We start from the raw sequence: 21872 nt of genomic DNA, 5'->3' as shown, positions 1-21872 counted from the left end.
GGGAGCTTCTCCGGCCCCTCGATGGAAGCCGGGCTCCCTCCTGGGGGCTGCCCCGAGGCCTCAGCCCCTCGTTCTCCGCCGCCACAGCCCGGTGGGGCGGAGAGGGCGGCGGGCGGGTCCCTGCCGGGTCTCTGCCTCCCTCCCTCCATCCTCCTCTCCCTCCCTCCCCTCCGGCGGGGAGGCGCCGGCCGCCCCCGCGGGCCGCAGGCGGCGCTGCCTCGCCCGTCGGCTGCCGGCAGGGCCCCGCGGCACGACGAGGCTAATTATAATTAATAATTTAGAGCCCCTCGGGGAGGGGTAGGGGAAGAGAAGGGAGCGGGAGGCGGCCGCCCGGCGGGGTACGGGGCACGGCCGGGGCAGGGGCAGGGCTGGGGTCCGCCGCCCGCCCGCTGCCCACCCCCGGGGCGAAGTTTGGCCGCCGCCGCCTGGCTTCCCCCGGCGCTGCCAGGGCCAGGACAAAAGGCACATTAACACGTGATGGCAGCCGGGCTTCATAAATGGGACCGGAGAGGGGCGGCAGGCTGCGGGGGGTGACGGGGGACGAGGCGGCGGTGGGTGCCGGAGCCCCAGCCCCATCCCCAGCCCGCTGCCTGCCCGCCCCGCTCGCTGCCTGCGGGCGGAGGCGGCGGAGGAGGGCCGGGGGCGGCGGTGCTGGTGCTGGTGCTGGTGGAGGAGCAGCAGCAGCAGCAGCAGCAGCAGCAGCCGCCCGTGGAGCGAGGGCGGCGGTGGTCGGAGAGGAGGCGCCAGGGGGGGAGAAGAAGAAGTCTCCCACCTCCTCCTTCCCCTCGCCGGCACCGCCTCCTCCTCGGCGCTCCCCAGTGCCGGGGTGCCCGGGCGGGGCGGCGCTCCCGCTCCCCGCTCCCTGCCGGGGGTCGGCGCGGCCGGAGCAGGAGGGGGACACGAGGCCGGGGCCGTGCCGAGGGTAAGGAGGGCGAGGGGCTGCGGGGAAGGAGGGAGGGAAGGAAGGAAAAAGGGTCCCGGCGGGGCTGAGCCCCTCGAAGTTTGTCGCCTAGGGGGTGGGGGGCGACGCCGCTTGCCCCGACGGCGGGGCGGCCGCAGCGCGCTGCCCCCTTCTCCATCAGCCCGAGCGGCTTTGGGGTCGGGGACGGGTCCCTCGGGACACCCGAGGGTTGCTGCCCTCGTCCCGGCCCCGTCTCGGTAGTCCCCGTGCGCATCCCGGTCGCCAAACTCCGCAGGGCTGCTCGGCTGGAAGAGGGGGCAGCCCCGCCGCAGGGTGTCCCCGCGGGGGTTTTGGGGCCGGCTGGGGTCTGCCTGAAATTGGGAGGGGTGTGTGTGGGGTGGGGGGAGCTCCGGAAACTTCAGGCGGTGGCTGTCGTGTGAAGCTTTCGGGCGGTCCGGCGCCGATCCGAGGGGCCGGGGGGGGTTTCTCCTAGCCGGGCAGCTTTTTGTTCCCGAGCCGGCTGCGGAGCTCCGCCGGGAGCACCCCTGGAGGAGGTACGTACCCGGCAGCAGGCGGCTCCTTCCCGTGCCTTCGGTTCGCTTGGGGAAAATGGTGTCAGATGATGAAGTCCGGAGTTGTTTGGGTGGTTTTTTTTTTTGGCTAAAATTATCGTGAGCGGTGCTTTCTGTACGCCGGTAAACGATCGCATGCACAGTTTTGGCGTATGGCTTCTCCCTTCAAGAAGGATAAGGGAGAGGTGCTCCACAGAGCCAGAGAGCAAAATACTCCTTCTGGAGTACCCGCAAGTTTTGCTCTTTTTAAAAAAAATAGCATCGTGTGGCTTTTTTGACCTGTTAAAGGTGTGTGGTGGTTCTTTTTCTCCTTGCATGTATCATCGTGTTTTCATTGTTCACCTTTCCTTAAAGGAATATGGCTTTCTCTGCTGGGGGTGGCATTGCTGCTCACATGTATCGAGATCGTGGGGAGGATCAGAGTGCTCTTTAGTACAGCATATAATAGCAAAATGTGCAACATAGCAAAAAAAAAAATATCTTGGGAGTACTTAATTCTTCTCAGATTACACCTAGTATCAACTGCTAGCACGGGTTTTCTCCTCTAAAAAAGAAAAAAAAAAAAAGGTGTGACTCTGCCTGCATAATAAATATCCGTACTAGAGTTTATTAAATCAACTGTAAAAGAAATGAATATAATGTCTTTAAACAGTTTAGAAGATGAATGTGTAATTCCTGCTTTGCTTGAGGTTAAAATTAGTTTTGTAGCAGCCGGGATACATCTTTGCTTTATTATCCATTGGTCTTTGGAATGAGAGGCAAAGCCATTTGAATAAAAGCATTTTAAAACAAAACTGATAAAAGCAATAATTGTTTGACTGAGCCATCAGGCATCTATTGCTGAGGGGGGAAGAAAAAAAAGTTGGCAAGGTAAAGAAATTGATTATTTGCTTTGAATTTATCTCATCAACTGTTCGGTAACACCTGAAACCACAGTAATTAAATAAAAATACCTACAAAACTCTAGGGGAAAGTGGAAGCAGGTTTTAGCATTGCGAGGATGGGCGGGTGGGTGCTTTGATCCTGGCTGTTGTGCTTTGGTGAATTATGTTAGCTCAGTTGCATGAAGAGCACCGTTTAGAGCCTTCATGCTCTGCTGAAGGAATGGCACATCTCAGCCAAGGCATGTCCGTCTGTCTGTTTCTGTGTTCACAGGTTTCTGATTGGGCAACAAAAGTTTAGAAACGGAATAACTTCTTTCCCCCCCAGTCATTTCTGACTTCCATCCTCTAACGTGGCCATCCCCAAATGCTTGCAAACTGTGATTCCACTCAGATTTTGGTGCTGGCAGTGTTACGCACTGGGGAAGGAGAGCTCAGGTGGCTTTCCTCTCTGTTGGATAAAAGTAGGTGAGGAGATTAAATGGCAGGGGAGAACCCAAACCTGTGCACTTACTTCGTGTTGCCTGAGCGTTTTGGAAATACATCGCTGCTCCTGGTTCCTCAGGTCTGTCTCATGCGCTGTCTTCCACTCCCCCGGTTTCTCTCCTTGTGCCCTTTTTAAGGGGAATTACCTTCACTTCTCACGTGCAAACTTTGCGACCTCTCTCTAGCTGTTCTGTCAGCTCTCGAGGCATCAGCAGCATTCATTTTGTCAACAGTGATTTCTCTTCATTTCTTTGCAGATGTCTATATTGGCTTTATCTCATTCTCCTCATGAAACAGTAAATGGTTTTAGATACATTTTTGCTGCAATTTCCCAGATAGGTTGGGCTATCTATGATGATGAATGTTCCACAGAACCACTCATCAAGCATTTAAGCGAGAATTTGGAGATTTTTCTCCTTGGTAGCAGCAAATTTGCACAGTCTGCTGCTGATTTAAAATATGTACTGCAGGCGACCCTAACACTGGGATTTGGCCAAGTTCAAAGCAGCTGTGCAGATGGACATAGAAGACAGAAGGCAGAGGGAAATAGACCCTTTTAATCATAACAAGGCTGCTCTTGTTTTCCTATCTATAGTGGAGATGCATGCCAGCCCCTTGTACTTAAAAGCAAGCTTGCAAATGTGCCAGAATAGACAGCAACAGCATTTGTTATTAATGCAAAGTTAAAAATGTGACAACCTGTCTTCTCAGTATTGCTCTTTATGTCTCCATTTCTAGCCTGACGCTGCGCTGCTGCAAAAAAGCGCACGCCTAATTGCTGCTGGTGGGATAAGGATGCCCCCCAGAACTCAGCCTCGGTGCAAGTGTGTGGCTTTGTTAATGATCACTGCAACCAGCCATGGCCTGTCCTTTTGAAATGGCCGTAATGACTTATAAATCAATTGCTCGTTAGAAAGAACTTTTTTTTTTCTTTTTTGCTGAAGGTGCCATTGTTACCCGTGAAAAATGATTTGGCTTGCACCATAAGGGTGGCCCACGTTTTGTTACGACGTTGGTGCCTCATGCAGGGGCATTGTGGTTATGCACACAACGAGCTCAGTTCTGCCTCTCTTGAGTGGGAACATCCTTCTCATTTCATCTAGCTGCCCACATCCAGATTACAGATAAAATAGATATTTCACTACTGCATTAGTTAATAAGATTTCATTCATTATACCTCAGGTGGGCTGTTGGCGAAACTGGCTGCTTTGTGCCTTTCAGATGTTGTCTTGTTTGTGTAGATCAAGGCTGGATGGCATCGAATTTTACCTCAACCTGTGTTAACCTCTTTTTATGGCAGTTGTATATTCTCCTTAGCGAAGGCGTGCTCACATACTACAAAGTACTGAGCAGCAGCAGTTCATTAGGGAGTACTGTCAATTCCATTTCAGCCCTCGCTGGGATAATTTTCATATCTGCATTTTAGGAAAGCTTTTAAAGTTTGTACTTGGGGGGTTGGGGGCTCCCACCTTCCCTTTCTGGCGAACATGTGAAATGTGCTTGTTGCTCTGAGAAGTCATTATTTCTACCCGGTTCTGCCTCTGTGGAACACAATGCAGTGCTGGATTCCAGACTGTGCCTGGAAAAGTGTGTGGAATAGGTTTGGAGTCTGTGTCTGTAGATACCCATACGTATATAATCTAGCAAAATAATTTTCACAGGATCTCAGTGATAGATGTGCTAATTTTAGATGCTTGTTTTTCCCCAGGAAGGCTGGGTATGGGGGAATTCAAAATGATACTCAGCAGTTATCTCGCCTGTATGTTTTGTACCTACACTGCTAGCTTGTCTGTCTGTCCTCTGGCACCAGGAATTTGGGTTTACGCATGACAAACACTGCTGCAGCGTTTGTGAGACTTTGCACAGTTGTTCCTCTAGGCATGTGTATGTGTTTGTGTATGTCTATCTGTAAGTTTATACGTGTGTGTATATATATACACACAAATTCATAGCTCATCCCTCAGTATCTTTTAACCACTTCTCCAGATACCATGAAATATCGGTTGGAGTCTCTCTGCATTTTGTTGTTCTGGTTACTTTGATACCAGATTCTACTGTAATTCTTTCTCACTTCTCCTTTTCTCTCCCTCTCTCCTTTTTTTAAAAAAGAAAAGCATCTGCATATTTCAAAGACATGCACCATTGCCAAGCAATCTGGTGTAGTAGCTTAATATGCTGGCAAATAATTTCACAAGTTGTTTGTGTGTGTGAAGGAAGTATACATTCAGAATATAATGATATTCAAATAGATATGAAGAGAGTTATCTGAGCTTATTTAAATTTTATGAAAGGCCAGACAGCTCCAGAAATGAAAAAAATGTTTTACATTTCTTAATTGGTGTGCATATTTCTGTCCTCTGCTGACAGTGTGGGGGACATCACGCTCACCAGAAGCCTTTCTGTCCCAGCATCTGAGCACTGCCCATGTGTGGTGACCTAATAACAATTTTTGGGAGAAGGAGGCTCCCGAGGGCTGAGCAGAAGGAACATTGCTTTGCAATGTGCTGCTGACCTTCTCGGCCATTATCTGCGAGCCCCGCATTCCTTTTTCCTTCTTGCTGCATTTACCCACCGTGTGGGTCATCCAGTGGCCACATTCGAGCATCCTGTCTCCCTTTTTGCTCTGAGGTATGTATCCCGTGCTTCATTTTCCTATGGAGTCTGGTGGACTCAGCTGGTCTCCGCTGACTGTCCCCGGCTCAGCGCCGTGTGTCGGTCTGTACAGCGCTGTCCTTCTCGGTGACCTTACACAAGACGGCTTCTCGGGGCCCTGTGCGTCTCCTCTCTCACCCTTTGAACACAGATCAAAAATGGGCTTTGAAAAGAGCAAGCTGTTGCCTGCAGAGCAGTGGGTCTATTCTTTCTTTCAGGTGAGATCTGAAAGTCCCACTAGCTACATCCTTCAGCCTGTGGAGGTGTCTCTGAAGTCCTCCTGGCTCAGAAGAGCAGGGAGGTTTTCTCTCGTGAGTTTTCTCCTTCACCCAATCTGCTTTCTCCAAGCCAATCACAAAGGTAATTCCTTCCCTAAAATCTGCATCCCCTGCCTACCAGGGTCTCCTTCCACTTGTCTTCCTCTCCTACCTTCCCCTGGTTTGCACAAATCTCACTTGGAGACATCCTATTCCCTGTCTCGGTCATCAGTTATCTTCCCCTTCTCTTTGCACTCTCATTCACACCGCTTAACCCCCATTACTTTGCCTTTCATCATCTCTTTGCAATCTAGCAGGGACTTCAATTAAAACTTGTTTCAGACACGGTTTCTTGCGGGGGGAAGGAGGAGAGCAGTCATGCACTGTGTGGTTTATTAAGATTTCTCCCTGGAGCCCAATGTTTTTCCTGCCTTTCTGGTTCTAATCTGTACTCTTTTAATAAAGTTCACTAATATTTTCTGCTGCTACAAATTCTTGACCTTTTTTCTTCTGCTCTGGCTGCTATGTGGAAGCTGTTTTCTTGGAGTGGTTAACTCTTTGCTCATAAGTGTGTTTCTCTCACAGCTTCATGCTCTAGATGTCAGATTCTTCTGGGGACCTCTAGCATTCAGCATGCAGTGGAGTCTGAGCCCTTTATGTCCTGTGCTGCTCTTTGCAGTTACTTCTCTCTCTTCAGACACATCTTGTGTGCCAAGCTGCTGTCTCTTCCAGGAAATCGAGTGTTCACTCCCCATCTCTTTTGCACCTTGCTAGGTTTCTCTTTCTCCATTTCACATTTATGTCGATTCTGCCCAGCAGTGGTAAGCATCTGCACCTCTTGGCATTAGAGAATGGTCAGAAAAGGTGCAGGGAAAAAATATTTATTCTTTGAGTATCGAAATCCAAGATAAGTCCTCTTCTAAAAAAAGTTTGAGTTCCACACTGACCAATTTAATGAGTCCTCATCTGTTTTCCTTACTGTAAATTAAGGAAAATGTATCAAACTACTCTTATTGTATCCTTTCTGTTGTATTGGGAAGTCAGTCCCGAAATGGGAGCTGTTTTTCAGCAAATACCAGGTCACTCCAGTGCTTCCATTTCATATGAACTTGTCATACTTCAGCAAGCCTCTTCATTGCCTCCCAAAACTGTCTTTCAATGATATTAGGATGCAAAACGAACTGTGAAAGCTTGCCAAATCCCATGTTTGCACCATGTTTTTGTTATAAGAAAGCCACCTCTGTGTCCCCACCTTTCTCCCAGAGGACAGGCAGGCTGGGTGGCTGTGCTTTCCCTGTCAGGACTTTGTCTTGCCCAGAACTGGGTAGGAAATGTGGGGGTTTCACAAGCAACACAAGGGGGTTTTGAGCAACATCAGGAGCTTTGGAGAGTTTTCATGGCCAGGTGGGGCAGTTGTCCCTGCTCTTTCCCCTGCAGCTACGTGATCCAGGTGTTTCTCTGGATATGGGAGTTGTAATCCTTGGTTGGCTTGGTGAGAGAAGGAGCTTCAAACCAAGCTTCTCCTGCACAGCGTGCTGGAATATCCATCAGCATTTTTATTTCTGGCTGTTTAACTCATGATAAGACGCAGAACAACTCCAATAGTGGATCAGAGGTTGCCATCACACTCACCTGGGATGCAGGAGAGCAAAGTTCAGGTCCTTCTCCTGCACCAGATGGAACAGGACTTCAACATCACCTCTGCAGGACTCCGGCCTCTCCGATCTGAGGTACCTGGCCATGTGGGAGGGAGGCACGGCCTCTCCTTCCCTGTGCCTGCAGGCCCTGCCTGTGCTACAACGGGTGCACGCACACCTCACTGACAGAACTCGGGAGGGAGGGAGGAAATAATGGCATTTCTTTGAGAAACATTGTCAGTCACCAGATAGCACCCCCTACACCCCCCAGTTGTTTGGCTTTTGTCATTCTGACTGTCAGCTGCTGGGGGCTGTCGTTTAGGGACAGTTTGCCCCAAAATTAGAGCAAGCCAGCTCCCGTCCCGTTAGTGTGCAAATGGTGTATTAGCATAAATAACCAGGTAGCTGTGGCTTCTGGCTAATTCATATTCAACTTGAGACTGATACCAATCAGCATGTTGCATAAGAACCAAATTTGGTTCAGTGCTTGCACGCAGTAGCTTACCCCATAGCTGGCAGTGCCTTGCTGTAAGAAGATATCATCCCTAATTTGCTCCTGTCCTAGCTTCGGTGCTCTGTCCTCACAGATAAAATCCCCACTGAAGTGAATGCAAGTTTTCCTGAATCAGGACTGACAGTGTATTTGCCATTCATAGCCTAGGAGTTATGCAGTGTTGGCGTGGTAAAACAGTAAATAGGAAAGGGATAACATGGCTTTCATGCTCCCCTCAACATTTTTTTTTCTTTCTTGATGTAACCGAGTCTTTGAGTGCCATTTCTCAGGCTCTGTATTTATTTCTCTGAGGCGTAGAAACCTTGTTCTGTCCTCGAAGCAGTATTGTTCATCCTTATATGGGATAAGGTAATTATTAACCATATAAATTTTCATTTTATAGGACAGTTCTGATTCCTGGAGGCCAGCAGTTACTATAGTGGCTCCCATTTCTCTCACCATGTTTTCAGCCGACTCCATATGAGTATAAATTATTCTATTTCTCATGTGGCAGAATTTGTGGACCTCATTTGGCTGGAGTCTGAGTGTACTGGGTGCTATGCAGACATATTAGCAGATAAAAGACCTTCTCTGAAGGACTCACAAGCTTTATAATACATGAGCAAGAAGAATGAATTTATGTATCTTTGTGCAATCAAAACTATGTTTCAATTATACCTACTTGTCCTTTAGCCTGTTCTTAATTAGCTGTAGATATCATAGAAGGAATGTATAAACATGAAGATCAAAATATTTTAAAATAGAAACTGGGAAGGTTTGATTGTGGATTTCCCTTGTTTTGATTTCTTTCCACATCAACATTTTTTGCGGTTATCAGTAGCATCATTGTATTGCTGATAATTACTTTCTGAGGAAGAGCGTCAAATGTTCAGTGTTTCTATCCAATTAAAATTGCTCTATCATTCATCCTGTTTGGAAAATTATAATAAATTCTGCCTTTTTTTTTAAGTAACTATAAGAACTTCGCAGCTCTCCCTCTCCCCCAGAACAGCAGGAGAAGCATTTTAAGGAGTCACCTTCTTGTTCCTCATGTGAACTGGTGCCGTGGACCATCTAGAAGTCCAGGGCAAGTGTAATTCTCCCTGTTGTCTGAGGTGGGTTCCCAGCCTTTTGCATATTATCTCACTTAGAATTTATCTAAGGGGTCTTGATACTCTGATAGCACCCCAGCTTCTTGTTAGGCTGTGTATAACCACACAGCAGAGGGCAGCAGAAAGATGTGCCCCTGCCTTCACCAATTCGTTCACTTTGAGGGTGAGAACTTGCCAATTGGGGGTGTCTTCAACACTCAGTTGATGTTTAACACCTCGCATGTTTGGACCCCGGTAAGACAGGCTGGAATAGGCTAGATGAAGTTAAATCCAGGTCTCTGAAGACGCTAACCAACGTGCTTGTAAGAGCCACTCCATCTAGTGGCAGTCCCTTTGCACAGCTAGTCCGGCAGTGCCAGCCAGCAGCAGCGGGCTAATGGGAGAAGTGGCACAGTCTAAGATGGTGTGCAGCTATGGGCCTGCTGTTTTTATCCTTCAGGATAAAAAAAGACACTCGAATTTTTTATTTTTTATTTTTTTTAATCCTTATCCATCATCAAAATTCATTGCTTACTGTGAGTTGCTGCATGCACTCACATAAACACACTGAAAATGTTGAGTGCCGGCATCGGCGCAGGCTCTTACTCATCTCTAATCAATGTTTCTGCTCTTTTTAAAGCCGTTTTTAAAATGAGAAAAGTTGTAGAGCTCATTTAAGGAAGGGACCAAGCTGAGAGCTCGGGAGTCTCAAACCCTGTGTCGAAGAGTGGCTCCTGGCTAGGCAGGAGGGCTCATCCTCTCCAGCTGCTGGTCTGGAGGGACACCTTGGATGTGAAGTTGAGCCCCCACCTGCAGCCTCCATCCAGAGAGGAGGAGGGATCAATGCAGAGGACCCTTGTCTGCCAGGGAGGCTGGAAGAAGCAGCAGAGGCTCCCAAGAGGGATGTTAGTGGGTCTCGGGCAGTGTTGGATTGTGCTGGATGGAAGCCACCTGGGAAGAGCAGTGCCGGCCGCAGGTGTCTGGCTGCGCATGGGGATAGAAGAGCTCAGAGCCAAAACTCGTGTGACGCTGATGCTTCCACCTCCCCAAACAAAAAGATCAGCTTTTCAGTCAATCTAAATCGTGCAGCGCCTCAGACTGTGACCTGGACAGACAGTGCCAAAATCCTGGTCTTGTTTTCACTACGTGGCCATGAAAAACCTCCCTGACTGCTTGACTGCATTTCAGTATTGTAGTTTACAGTAGGACAAGCTATATCTGAATTAAAATAAACTAAATTCCAGTAAAGTACAATTCCAGATCACAGGAATGGCTGTTTTACTGCAACTTTAATAAAAATCAACTGCTACTTGAATAGGTGCACGCACACATACTGCTAGAAATTTCCAATTATGATTTTCCCAGCAGCAAACAAAAACAAAATTAATGTCAGCTGCATCCCCCAAAGCCTAAACTACACCACTAATGAACTCCCAAGTACTCTCAAAGAAAACTCTTTACAGAGACAATAAGGTGGAAATTACTGTAATAATCTCAAAGTAAAAATACAGAGGAAAAAAAGTCATTGAAATTCAGAATAAGGCTTGCCTCTCCTGATCCCATTAACCACGTTGTTAGCATAGCATATGCATGCATAGCGATGTTGTCACATAACTCACTGACACCTTTAAAAGAGCACACAGGAATTCGTGTTCTTTCATTTGTATTTCAGACAAAGGTAGGGGTTGTAGCACGGCTGGCACCTTGTTATGAGGATGTATACACTTAACGTGACTCCAGCGGGGAGTAGCTACCTCATAACAATTTGTTTGTCTGTCTGGCAGAAGTGCTCGGTCACATACAATTTTTGAAGCTTTACTCAAACATAATCTTCTCAACATGGGGCTGTGGCTTTAATCATTAAAATGGTTGTCTTTCTTCTGACAGAAATAAACTGGAGTAACTGAGTACCACAGACATCTTCACGTGTTTATAAAACTAGTTTTTCAATAACAATTTCTTCACTTCTGGTTTTAAACTGGTGTTGTAACTCCGAGTTTAAAGTTGCCAGGTTTTACCAAAAGCAGACTTGTCAGCAGGGTCATTTTTGCAACACGTAAAATCTGCAAAAACTACTAAGAACAGCTGTAAGGCACCTTCTGGAAGAAAGGTACCTTGCCTGCAATTAGATTATTGCAGTTCTTTTTTAATGTGCCCTTCAGTGACATTTCCCTCCCTCACTAATCAAACCCTCAAAATTTAATTCCTTAACGTATTTTACGATCGTCTAATAATTCTTTTTTTACTTGCTGAGCAGCGGTGTCTGCAAAAGCTGACACAGCGAGTATCTGTGTTACGTATTTGACTGTCCTGTGCACCCTGGGTTTTCTGTAGTCCTCCTCATCTTCAGCACCAACGTGGCAGTGTCTTCTGGAGCTTGAGGGTCTTATGCTTCCTTTACTTGTCAATGTCCAGGCCTGCTGAATTAAATGGAAATCATTATATTAATGAGCTATGGATGAAGTCTCAGGTGTCTAGATACCCAGTGAAGGCACAGTATAAATATAAATCTCGCCAGAATCTCAGCTTCTTTTGGAGATTATCATGGCTTCTTCACTTTTTAATATTGGTATTGCTGTAAAGAGGAATCCTTTTCCTCTTTCTTTCAGCTTTAATGGAAATGTTGTGGTACTTAAGAGTGCGAGTCTCCTCTTTCAGAGTTGCAGTTCTCTGGATTTTGGCAGCTAACCTCTGGTGGCCTTTCAGGCCATTTATTGTCAGGTGTGTAAAGTTAAGAGATCAGGTCAGCACAAGCCTGTATATGGCATCGGGGATTTCTTGGGTGTCTCGGGCAATTTCCTCCATTCTAAAAGCATGAAAAAGATAGCTTTTGTTACTGATGCTGACGCAGTTGTCTAGATGTCCCATAGCAGATGCAGAATAGCTGTAACACACCAAACCAATGATTCCAACTCTTCTTTGCATTCAGGCCACTCACTGCCACTCTGGCAATAGAAGGGGACCCTAAAGCAGATGTTTAATGCATATTCAAGGAGTGTTACATGGGCAAAGTTAAATAAAGGAGCACAGCATAAAAAGAGCTGTAAGACCTGTCTTACATGTTGATGACTATGTGAGGCTCAGACACTGATGAGCGTGCTCTCCCAGGGGTACCCTGACCAGGAATTACATCCTGACAAATCACCACCCATGAGCACAGGCTGGGCATGACAGGACTCAGAGACCAATGGCTACCTGGGCACCTTCTGCTAGGTTCCCAGTTTCTGGGGGGACCAAATGTCCCCACAGAAACTGAATTAAGTGGAAAGTCTCCAGTGGGAAGAGCTACCTTTCAATGTTTCTCATGGGAGCAGTGGCTCCCGGTCCCTCTTGCCTGGAGTATTGGCAAGAGTGGCACCCTGACCCAAACTCTGCACTGTGTTTTTCTACACAAGTATCAACTCTCCTGATTGAGGCTTCTGACCCAAACTGAATGGGTCACTGCTACATTCACTGATTTAGCAGCCATCTTCATTATTGCTGAAATCGTGGAGAGAACTGGGTAAACAACCCCCTCCCTCCTGTAGTCCGGGCATCCCAATTACCTTTGTTTGCTTAGCAAAAAGAAGGAACTGAGCACTGAAAATATATCCAGGTCCCCATATTTATAGATGAAACACCTTGCTAATATACTTGCACTAACAAATTCAGGATCTTAGAAGACCCCAGATTACTGGAACAGGTTAATATGAATATGCAGGGTGAAGCAGGAAACTTGGAGTGCATGGTTCCTTCCCTGTTCTCTCTGTGTTGTCAGGTTTTCAAAGCCCTTGGTGCCTTTTGAAAGAAAAGCAATGAAGGTGATGATTCAGTTTAATGCTGTTCCTGCAGTGGCACTTGGTATTATCTAAATGAAGCAAGCCCAAGGAATATTAGTCTGCAAGGTACTTTGCAATCAGAAGCTAAGTTCAGATCTAGAGAAAAATATCTTTATGGTGGAGCGGCTTGGAACGTTTTGATGAGAAATGAAAATTGCTTTTCTGTGGAATACTCAGTTCTCTGCACCTCCAATTTTCTTTTGCTCCACTGGTAAGGTAATTCAGTTTTAGTGAAATCCAGGTGATTTCTTTCTGAGTGCGCAACTCATCGTGACTTCAGCGGGTGGCAAAGGCTAGACCTGCGGTGAATACAAGAGAAAGGTTGATTTTGTTTGACACAGTTCGACTAAGTTGTTTGTGGAGTTTGTCTCCCTGTTTATCCTAATGAATTTTGATCTTTTCCCCTTCTAGGGCTTCCTCAGATGTGTTTTTCCCTCCTCCAAGTCTCTTTGAAACCAGCAAGACTGGGGTTATGAAGTCAATCCTAGATGGCCTCGCAGATACAACTTTCCGAACAATTACGACAGATCTCCTTTACGTGGGCTCCAACGATATCCAGTACGAAGACATGAAAGGCGACATGGCATCCAAGCTGGGATACTACCCCCAGAAGTTCCCCCTCTCCTCCTTCAGGGGTGATCCTTTCCAAGAAAAAATGACTGCGGGAGATGATCCCCTGCTGAGCATTATTCCCTCAGACCAGATCAATATCACAGAGTTTTACAACAAGTCCTTGTCCACGTTTAAGGATAATGAGGAGAACATACAGTGTGGGGAGAACTTCATGGATATGGAGTGCTTTATGATCCTGAACCCCAGCCAGCAGCTGGCCATTGCCGTTCTGTCGCTCACCCTGGGCACCTTCACGGTCCTCGAGAACCTCCTGGTCCTGTGTGTCATCCTCCACTCCCGAAGCCTCCGGTGTAGGCCCTCCTACCACTTCATCGGCAGCCTGGCTGTGGCCGACCTCCTGGGCAGCGTGATTTTTGTCTACAGTTTTGTTGATTTCCATGTTTTCCACCGGAAGGACAGCCCGAACGTCTTCTTGTTCAAGCTGGGTGGAGTTACAGCCTCCTTCACCGCCTCCGTAGGTAGCCTTTTCCTCACGGCAATAGACCGGTACATCTCTATTCACAGGCCACTCGCTTACAAAAGGATTGTTACCCGACCAAAGGCTGTCGTAGCGTTTTGTGTGATGTGGACCATCGCCATCGTAATAGCCGTTCTTCCCCTGCTCGGCTGGAACTGCAAAAAGCTCAACTCCGTGTGTTCAGACATATTCCCCCTCATCGACGAGACGTACCTGATGTTCTGGATCGGGGTCACCAGCGTCCTCTTGCTGTTCATTGTCTATGCCTACATGTACATACTGTGGAAGGCGCACAGCCACGCTGTTCGCATGATTCAGCGTGGCACACAGAAAAGCATAATCATTCAGACTACGGAGGATGGTAAAGTACAGATCACTAGGCCTGATCAAACTCGTATGGACATCAGGTTAGCCAAAACCTTGGTCCTTATTCTAGTCGTTTTAATCATATGCTGGGGCCCTCTCCTCGCCATAATGGTGTACGATGTCTTTGGGAAAATGAACAAGCTCATCAAGACTGTCTTTGCCTTCTGTAGCATGCTCTGTCTGCTGAATTCGACAGTGAATCCCATCATCTACGCTCTGAGGAGCAAGGACTTACGACATGCCTTCCGCAGCATGTTCCCCACCTGCGAAGGGACTGCACAGCCTCTGGATAACAGCATGGAGTCTGACTGCCAGCACAAACACGCCAACAACACGGGGAACGTGCACAGGGCCGCCGAGAGCTGCATTAAGAGCACAGTTAAGATTGCCAAAGTGACCATGTCTGTCTCCACAGACACGACTGCTGAAGCGTTGTAAGCCAGAGACTTCTCAGCATTGTGAGAAAAGGAGTTAGTTTAAAAAAAAAAAAATCAACAACAGAGAAAACCAAACCCATGGCTTAATGTGTTTGTACCCTCCTGTAATAATTTTTTTTTTGGTTTGTCATTGTAAGCTAAGCAATGGTTGTGTTAAGAGCATTACCATCAGCCAGTTCTTCGAGTTTTACAATTAGGGATTCGAGCTAAATTTTCAAAAGTTGTTTTTGTTTTTCTCAAAAAGGGTTTACTGAATAATAGTGAGTTTCCTGAAAGAGCACAGAGAAAAATATCAAGCTAGCAAAAGTTCCTTAAGGGTGTGTGAAGAAAAATTGTGAAACCTAATTGAAAACTAATGCATCCTAAAACAATACCATCAAATAAGAAAAAAGCCTTGTAATCATGCTGTTCATTTCAATGTGAAATGTATTTCATGTCTGTAAGTAATAGGAGTTTTTGATTTTTTCCAAAAGCGGCAGTGCTGAGTTTTAGAGGTTTTGTAAAAATGTGTTGTCCCGTGAATTGTATGCTGTTTTATTATGTGTTATTGATATTTGTCCGATTAAACAAAGTGATAAGGTAGATTTACGTGGAAATAATGTGAAATGTGATATGTAAACCCCATTGAAAACACATACTGTATTTGAAGAATTCCTATGAGCTATTTTGGAAATTTTACACTTTTAGTGGTCTTCTGTGGACTTAGAGGAGAGGCTTTGTGTTCTTCTACTAAAATTATTTCCCCACTACCTTTTACTTTCACATGCATATGAGAATAACAGCAACAAAGGAATAGAGGAGGAATATAAGAGAGGAATGCACTGGTTCAGACTTTTAAATACCACTGCGTTTATACAGAAGGACGTTCACTGTTGTACAGACTATCGCCCTTCCCGTGGGCGTTGTGTGAATACGAACACTGAAAGCAAAGGTCCCGGATTTTGGCTCCTAGAGTCGCATGCTGGTGCTGGACCACTGAAGACAGCATGTGTCTGACTCCATGTGTGATGTTATCACTGTGCCGTCGATGTATACTTGAAGTGTGTTGCATTCCTGTATCCCAGGTTTAAGCAGATCCAGAGCCTGAGATGCCAAACTCCAGCCTTCACTAAAAGAGGAGGAAATATTGTCAGGTTTAGGCATTTTCTTACCGTGTGAGCGTGTATATAAATAAATATCTATGTGTGTGTATGTGTGTGTATGTATGCGTGTGTGTAAGTATACTAAGTGTGAGTCATGGTAGCATAACTAAGATAGGACACTATGACCAAATGTAAGCTGTATTTCTTGTTGCACGCTTTGCACACAAATTCTGTTTCTAAAATAGAGTTCTTCCAACTGATTACCGATGAAAGTACCGTGTCGCAAACATATAGATCCACGCTGAGGGGGGTATCTGTGTGCTAGAGAAAGCAGCCTTCCAGTTGTGTTTGAGAATAAGGTGAAGCAGGAGGCAGAGCATGGCGTGAGCCAGCCCTGACCACCGCAGTGGCTGTTGAGGGTGTTCCTGAAAACAGAGAACACCAGGAATAAGGAACCGTTCACATCCTTCAGTACTCAAATCCGATTGCTTGATGCAAGGTGAGCCTCACTGTGAAACCAGGATACAGATGGCAAGTTTTGACACCTTGATCTTCGAGGAAGAAGTTGCTGATGAAAGTGGCGACTGTGCTCTGTGGTGGGATTGTTCCTGCAACCTGGGACTTGCACAAGGTGTGCATTGCTAGATAGTCTTTGGGGCACAGACGTTGTGTAACATCAAGGGTACTGGGTCCTGTTCTCTGCTGCCTTGCTTTTCTGGACCTTTTCCTCACCCTTCTTCAGCTGATTTCTGCCAGAATAGCTGTGAAGGAGGCTTAGCCAGCTAGCTGCCTGACACGTGCCTGAGGTTGGCTTCCTCAGGGACAGTGGGTCAGCAGAGCCAAATCCGTGCCATCCTGCAGTGGGATTACACAGGGAAGGAGAGCAGGGTGGTGGTCCTGGGGTTGCTGGCCACCAGGATGTCCCCGTGGCGTTTTGGATATGGTAGCACAGGTCAGAGCAGCTGGTAGCACAAACATCCAAGCTGAGTTCAGCTGGTGGCTCTTCAGTGGCTTAAGAGGCTGTGAGTTCAGGGCGTGAAGACCTTGCGTGGGGTGGCACCTTCTGAAGATCTCCCTGGGCAAGGTGATGGGCAGCAGAAGATGCAAGGGTATTCTCCTCCTCTGCCTCCCTCCCTGAAGCTAACCTGGGTGGTGGGATGGGGCACCCCGCTCCCCAAGGGGCCAAGGCTAATCCTTCTCCTATCTAGACGTAGTCCATCCTAAAGCAATCCTCTTGGAGGGGAGGGGGGAAGCCCGTTTCAAATGTAAAGGTATTTTAAGAGCCATTTTTTAAACCGTCTTCTTGTGAATTAAATGCAAACTTTGTGGACTTTTCATCGTGCATTCAAGTTCTAAATTTTACGTGATAAATCATGGGACAATGGGGCTGTCTTGGCACTTAACTTGGTGCTTATTGATATAATAAGAAATAGCATCCTGTGAAATGTTACCGTCTATCATCAGTACCTTCATTTGCATAATGAGTTTTTCTAAAGCTCTGGGAACTGTGTCGGTTCACTTTGAACCATTTATTCAAGGGGTGGCAACCATTCCCCTACAAGTTGCAAATGGAGTAGGATGACTGCTTCATTAGGAAAATACGCTGCCGTCCCCAGATAAGCTGTGCTCCACCTTCAGCTCTAGGTATTCCCCGTTTGCAGCTGCCTACCTTCACCTGGTGGTAGCACAGCCACCCTGTGTTCCCCGGCCACCCACACCGTCACCATCCGACCAGCGATAGTCGCCGTTCCGTGTCCCTGCCCACTCCACGTCTCGTGTAGCTAGACGAAGCCCATCCGTGTCACGTTGCGTGCAGAGTTAGATTTCTCAAACAGTCTTGATTGTATATTTGTATAATATAATTTCCTCGATGCTGTGCAATCACTATCCACGTTTTTCTTGCACTGGCCTTTGGATGAAAATTTTTGTGTGTCTATTGTGAGGTAGACAGCGCATTTTACCTGCTGTTACTGGGCTGAATGTATGTAAATAAGTGGGGGGAAAAAAAAAAGAAAAAGTCATCTGTACAAGCAGTGGCCTAAAAAGTCTGTAATTGTAGACTAGGACAATTGTTGAAGTTGCTGTGACATCTCAAATACTACCTTTGAATAAACTGTTTACAGGGTCTCTTGGGATGCTGTTTGATAGTGAAAGGAGAAAAAAAAATCCTCGTGATACTATAAGGTAAAGAAATTGGGTTACCTGAGCTTTTTATTTCCAGTGTTTCAAAGTGGAGAACATAACTCTTTATTGTCTGTAAATCTAACATTATTACTTCCTCTTAGAAGAATATTGTATCATTAGATGTTTGTTTGAGCTGGTAACATCCTTGCAACTGCTGCAATATTTTTCATTAGCAACCTGTATAATAGTTTGTACACAAGTACTGTTCAGATTGTCATGAAAAGTAGCTTTGACCATTTACCTACCAGTAGCAGAATAGTATTTCTGTAAGATTTCCAGTGTATTACTACCATATCATATTTTATTTCTATAATGTAATTAAACTGTTATTTATTCAAGGAAAAAAGAAAAAGCATTCCTCTACTTTTTTTTTGTTTTGTTTTCCAAATTTTGAGATAACTGAGGAAGCCACGTGATGATGCTGCCTCATCCCACAATCTGGTGCTCTACGTTTTGTTTATAAGTTTGTCTGTCAGATTCTGAAACAACTGCTTAAACAACTTGACAACAGGTTGTCAAGCCTTGTGGGGTTTAATTGTACGCTGATATCTTTGAAGGAGGAGGTAGATTGTGTATTTCATATTTGTGTATTCGGTACTGTGGAGACAAGAGAGAAATGACATAGTTAAAGCTGAATCTCCTGCTCCATTATGTAGGCAATTTCCCCTTTCCTCTGTATTAGCCAAAATGCAATAAATCTCTTTTGCCTTCCTCAGATGCATATGTTTGCACAGAGACGTCACGTTAGGAAAAACCCATACACTTTAGAAAAACAAAACACAAAAGAGCAGAAGGAAGGAATACAAATAAAACAGTGCTGCCAGTACCAACGGCAACCTAAATTACTTATCGCTGTTTGCAAAAGTAATAAAAGACAAGAGACAAAAGAAAGTTGGTCTGGCTTTGGCCAGTGACAGTGGGGACAGAGCTGTGGGGGTGAAATGAGCATGTCCCGTGCCCTTGGATCATGGTTTTGCCACAGGGTATGTGCTGGGGACGATGGAGTGGTCAGTGATGCACAAAAGCTGTGCAAGAAGAACAAGCTCAGCCATTGCACTGCCTACCGGGCACACGATCGGACTCCCACCACTGCCCATCCACAGCTGAAAAGAAGGGTTGAAAAAACACTTCTATGTGCTTTGCAGTCTCACACACCCAATCCAAAGCCCACTAAATGCCACAGGAAGATTGCTGCTCATCCAGAGGGTCAGTTCTCCATATGACTTAATCTTGGATTCATGTTACTTGGGCGTTTTTCCTTCTCAACATGCACAGTTTCAAACTAGTGGGTGTCCTTAGGGGACGGGGGTGACACGAGCATGTCCCGTGGCCTTGGATTGTGGTTTTGCCACAGTATTTGCATTTTTAAAAATCAGATGACTGATAAATTGAGATAGCCTTGACAAAACAAAAGCAACTAGAAATGAAAGATTAGGTCTTAATCTTTAACCGTGTAGTACATTTTAATGAAGAAGTGAGAATACTTCTGCTGAAAGCTCTCTTCCAAGACAGCCAGGACAATTCCCTCTGTATTCACATGTTCACTAGAAAATAAAGGCTGTACTGCTGCAAACTGACAGTTCCTCTTGACAGTGACACCTCACCGCATCTGTAAGTCTATTCTGCACAACGCAAGAGGAAATGTTGACAACTTTGCAAGCAACTGTTTTCCCAGCCTAAACCATCTCTGGAAGTGTGCAGGCAAATACACTGTCATCATTTCAGCCTTTCACAGTGACATCCATTACTATTTCTGCTCTTCTGATAGTTTTAAGGAGTCACAGGATCGTCATGCACACACAAAACAATAGTTTTTGTCAGTAAAATATCTGTTTGTTTATTTGTTTGTCTTTTGAATATGATTTTCCCTTGGTGAAAGACTGGCTCTGGCTTGATTTAGAAATCTTAATATCTGGGAACAGATTAGAAAAGAAGAGAGAAAAAGCATTACTATAATTTCTGCCCGTGTTTAAGAGGACATCAGGGTGGGGAGTATTATTTGATAGTTTGGAGTAGACATCCTCCTCCCTACTGCCTTTATTCATTTGTCTTTTTAGGTAATGAATATAAAGAATATCACCATAGTTTTCCTTAAATAGCAGCAGAACATATGAAGAACATGATTGCCTTTAACAGGTCTCCTTAATGTGAATGGCCATCTATTATTAATCTTTAAAATTCAGTTAGCAGAAGGAGTGATAATAAGTCCAAGGTAATCTTAATGACTAGATATGACATGTCCTGGTATTGCTTTTCAATAAATCATCCTTGCTATTCAGAACAGCACTCAGTTTCACATTAAAGCATATTAAGGGATGGGATCCTGCCTCAGTGAAGTCACTAAGAATTGTACATTGACTTCAGCAAAAATGATAGCTTACCCCAGGTTTTCAAACTATGTCTGCATTTGGAAAGTGCAATGCTATATTCCATTGTACTTGCATCTTCACTGACATTAAAATAAAGCTGAGACAGAATAAGCAACAGCCTCTAAATTCCTTTTATTTTTTTCTTCTTTACTTCCAGGATAATCCATGTTGAATTCTGGTGGGTCAGCGCAGAATCATAAAGCCTTGTGGGAGTTCAGTGGACTTGCCATGGGAGTGTAGCAATTTATTTACCCATGTGTGTGCAGATGGGTAGAGTACATCATGAACAAAACATCTCTGACTGTGCTGCTGCTGACAGAATCACTCGTGACCATGCGCAGCGATGCTGTTTTGGCACTGTTTTCTCTCTCTCTCCCCATATATATGCTTATATGTGTAAGCATGGTGAAAACAGGATACACAAGCATTCAAAGTTTCCCCCTGAATCAAGGTCTTTCCACATGTATTGTAATAATAATAACAGTAAAGTAATGCAAGTTCATGGGCACTGATTCCACAAAAGGAAAACCTCTTCTGCCATGTACAGCCATAATGGGGTGCATGGATCCCTGCCATTGCTCTATGAACCATTTTTTCTTCTTCCTCCTTGATCTTACTAAAAGTCCCTGCAAGGATCAGCACCACTGGGATGCCCAGCTCTCCTTCAAGCTGAAGAGAAGGAGAAACATCCCGCTTATCGGTGGTGGCCTGTTCCCAGACCCGCTGTGTGTTTAATGCTGTGAGTGTCTCTGGGACACCCCCATGGTGCCCTGTCCCCCAGGGCAGGGCTCGGTGGTTGCTGCAACCTGGCCCAGAGCAGAAACCTCATCAGGAGGGGTGAAGAGCAATATTTGCTGGGTGAGACTCCAAAAAGGAAGGATTTAAGGAGTGAATTAGCAGAATGCAGAGGTGGGAACTCCAGTAAGCATCATTTCTTAGTTAAGAAATAAGGATTAGGGGTATTATTTTAATAGAAGAACATGAGGAATTATACAGAGTATGGATCCATCCAACAAACACTCCTCCCAAACCTTCACAAGAGTAAAAATAAATCCAGTAAGGCCTTTCATCAGCAGCCTGGGAAAAAATATAATCATTGTCTCTGCAACGCTTAACTTGTAACCTAATTCAAAGTCATTTTTAAATTATACACCTACCTACTACCAATGCAGCCTGAGTAGGCAAAATTAATAACAGGCATGCTCAGTAAATCCGAGGTTTAGAGCTTTAGCTCAAATGTGAATGTCTAAATGGAGTAATACCATCAGTCATGAGAATTACAGTTTTCTGCCTCCTTATCTTCTCCTATTTATTTCAGGGCTTTTATTTATTCCTATTATAGTGCTGGCAAAACCTGGCTGGCTGGCGGTGCTGGCAGGGGGACTGCCTCCCAGCATGTGTGGTCTGCAGGGCCAGGGATGGGGAGGGATGGTGGGAGAGGAGAAGGGAGATGAGACACAAGCAGAGCTCTCCAGGACTTCTACTGCATCACCAATGGGTGTGGGTCATGCATAGTTTGCTTCTTTTTTTTTTCCATATTGTTAAGGAAAGCTTCC

The 21872-nt window shown here is 45.7% G+C and overlaps 1 protein-coding gene across 2 annotated transcripts; it reads left to right on the top strand.

The window, feature by feature from the left end:
* Positions 1-670: 670 nt before the first annotated feature.
* Positions 671-16024, top strand: CNR1 (cannabinoid receptor 1). Of its 2 annotated transcripts, none has more exons than XM_032184097.1 (2): positions 671-922; positions 13200-16024. In XM_032184097.1, the coding sequence occupies exon 2, from the start codon at positions 13261-13263 to the stop codon at positions 14680-14682; it is 1422 nt and encodes a 473-aa protein (XP_032039988.1). In that variant the 5' UTR covers positions 671-922; positions 13200-13260; the 3' UTR covers positions 14683-16024. The 2 variants fall into 2 exon arrangements, with proteins under 2 accessions (XP_032039988.1, XP_032039987.1); XM_032184096.1 differs by lacking the exon at positions 671-922 and adding an exon at positions 1744-1761.
* The last annotated feature ends 5848 nt before the right edge of the window (positions 16025-21872 follow it).

The sequence above is a fragment of the Aythya fuligula genome, chromosome 3, assembly GCF_009819795.1.
Source record: "Aythya fuligula isolate bAytFul2 chromosome 3, bAytFul2.pri, whole genome shotgun sequence".
Taxonomy (NCBI): domain Eukaryota; kingdom Metazoa; phylum Chordata; class Aves; order Anseriformes; family Anatidae; genus Aythya; species Aythya fuligula.
Note: the sequence above shows the minus strand (reverse complement) of the source record. Positions and strands in the feature narration are given on the sequence as shown.

Excerpts from the sequence above, each read along its gene's own strand:
- CNR1 (XM_032184097.1), top strand. The coding sequence starts at position 13,261 with ATGAAGTCAATCCTAGATGGCCTCGCAGATACAACTTTCCGAACAATT.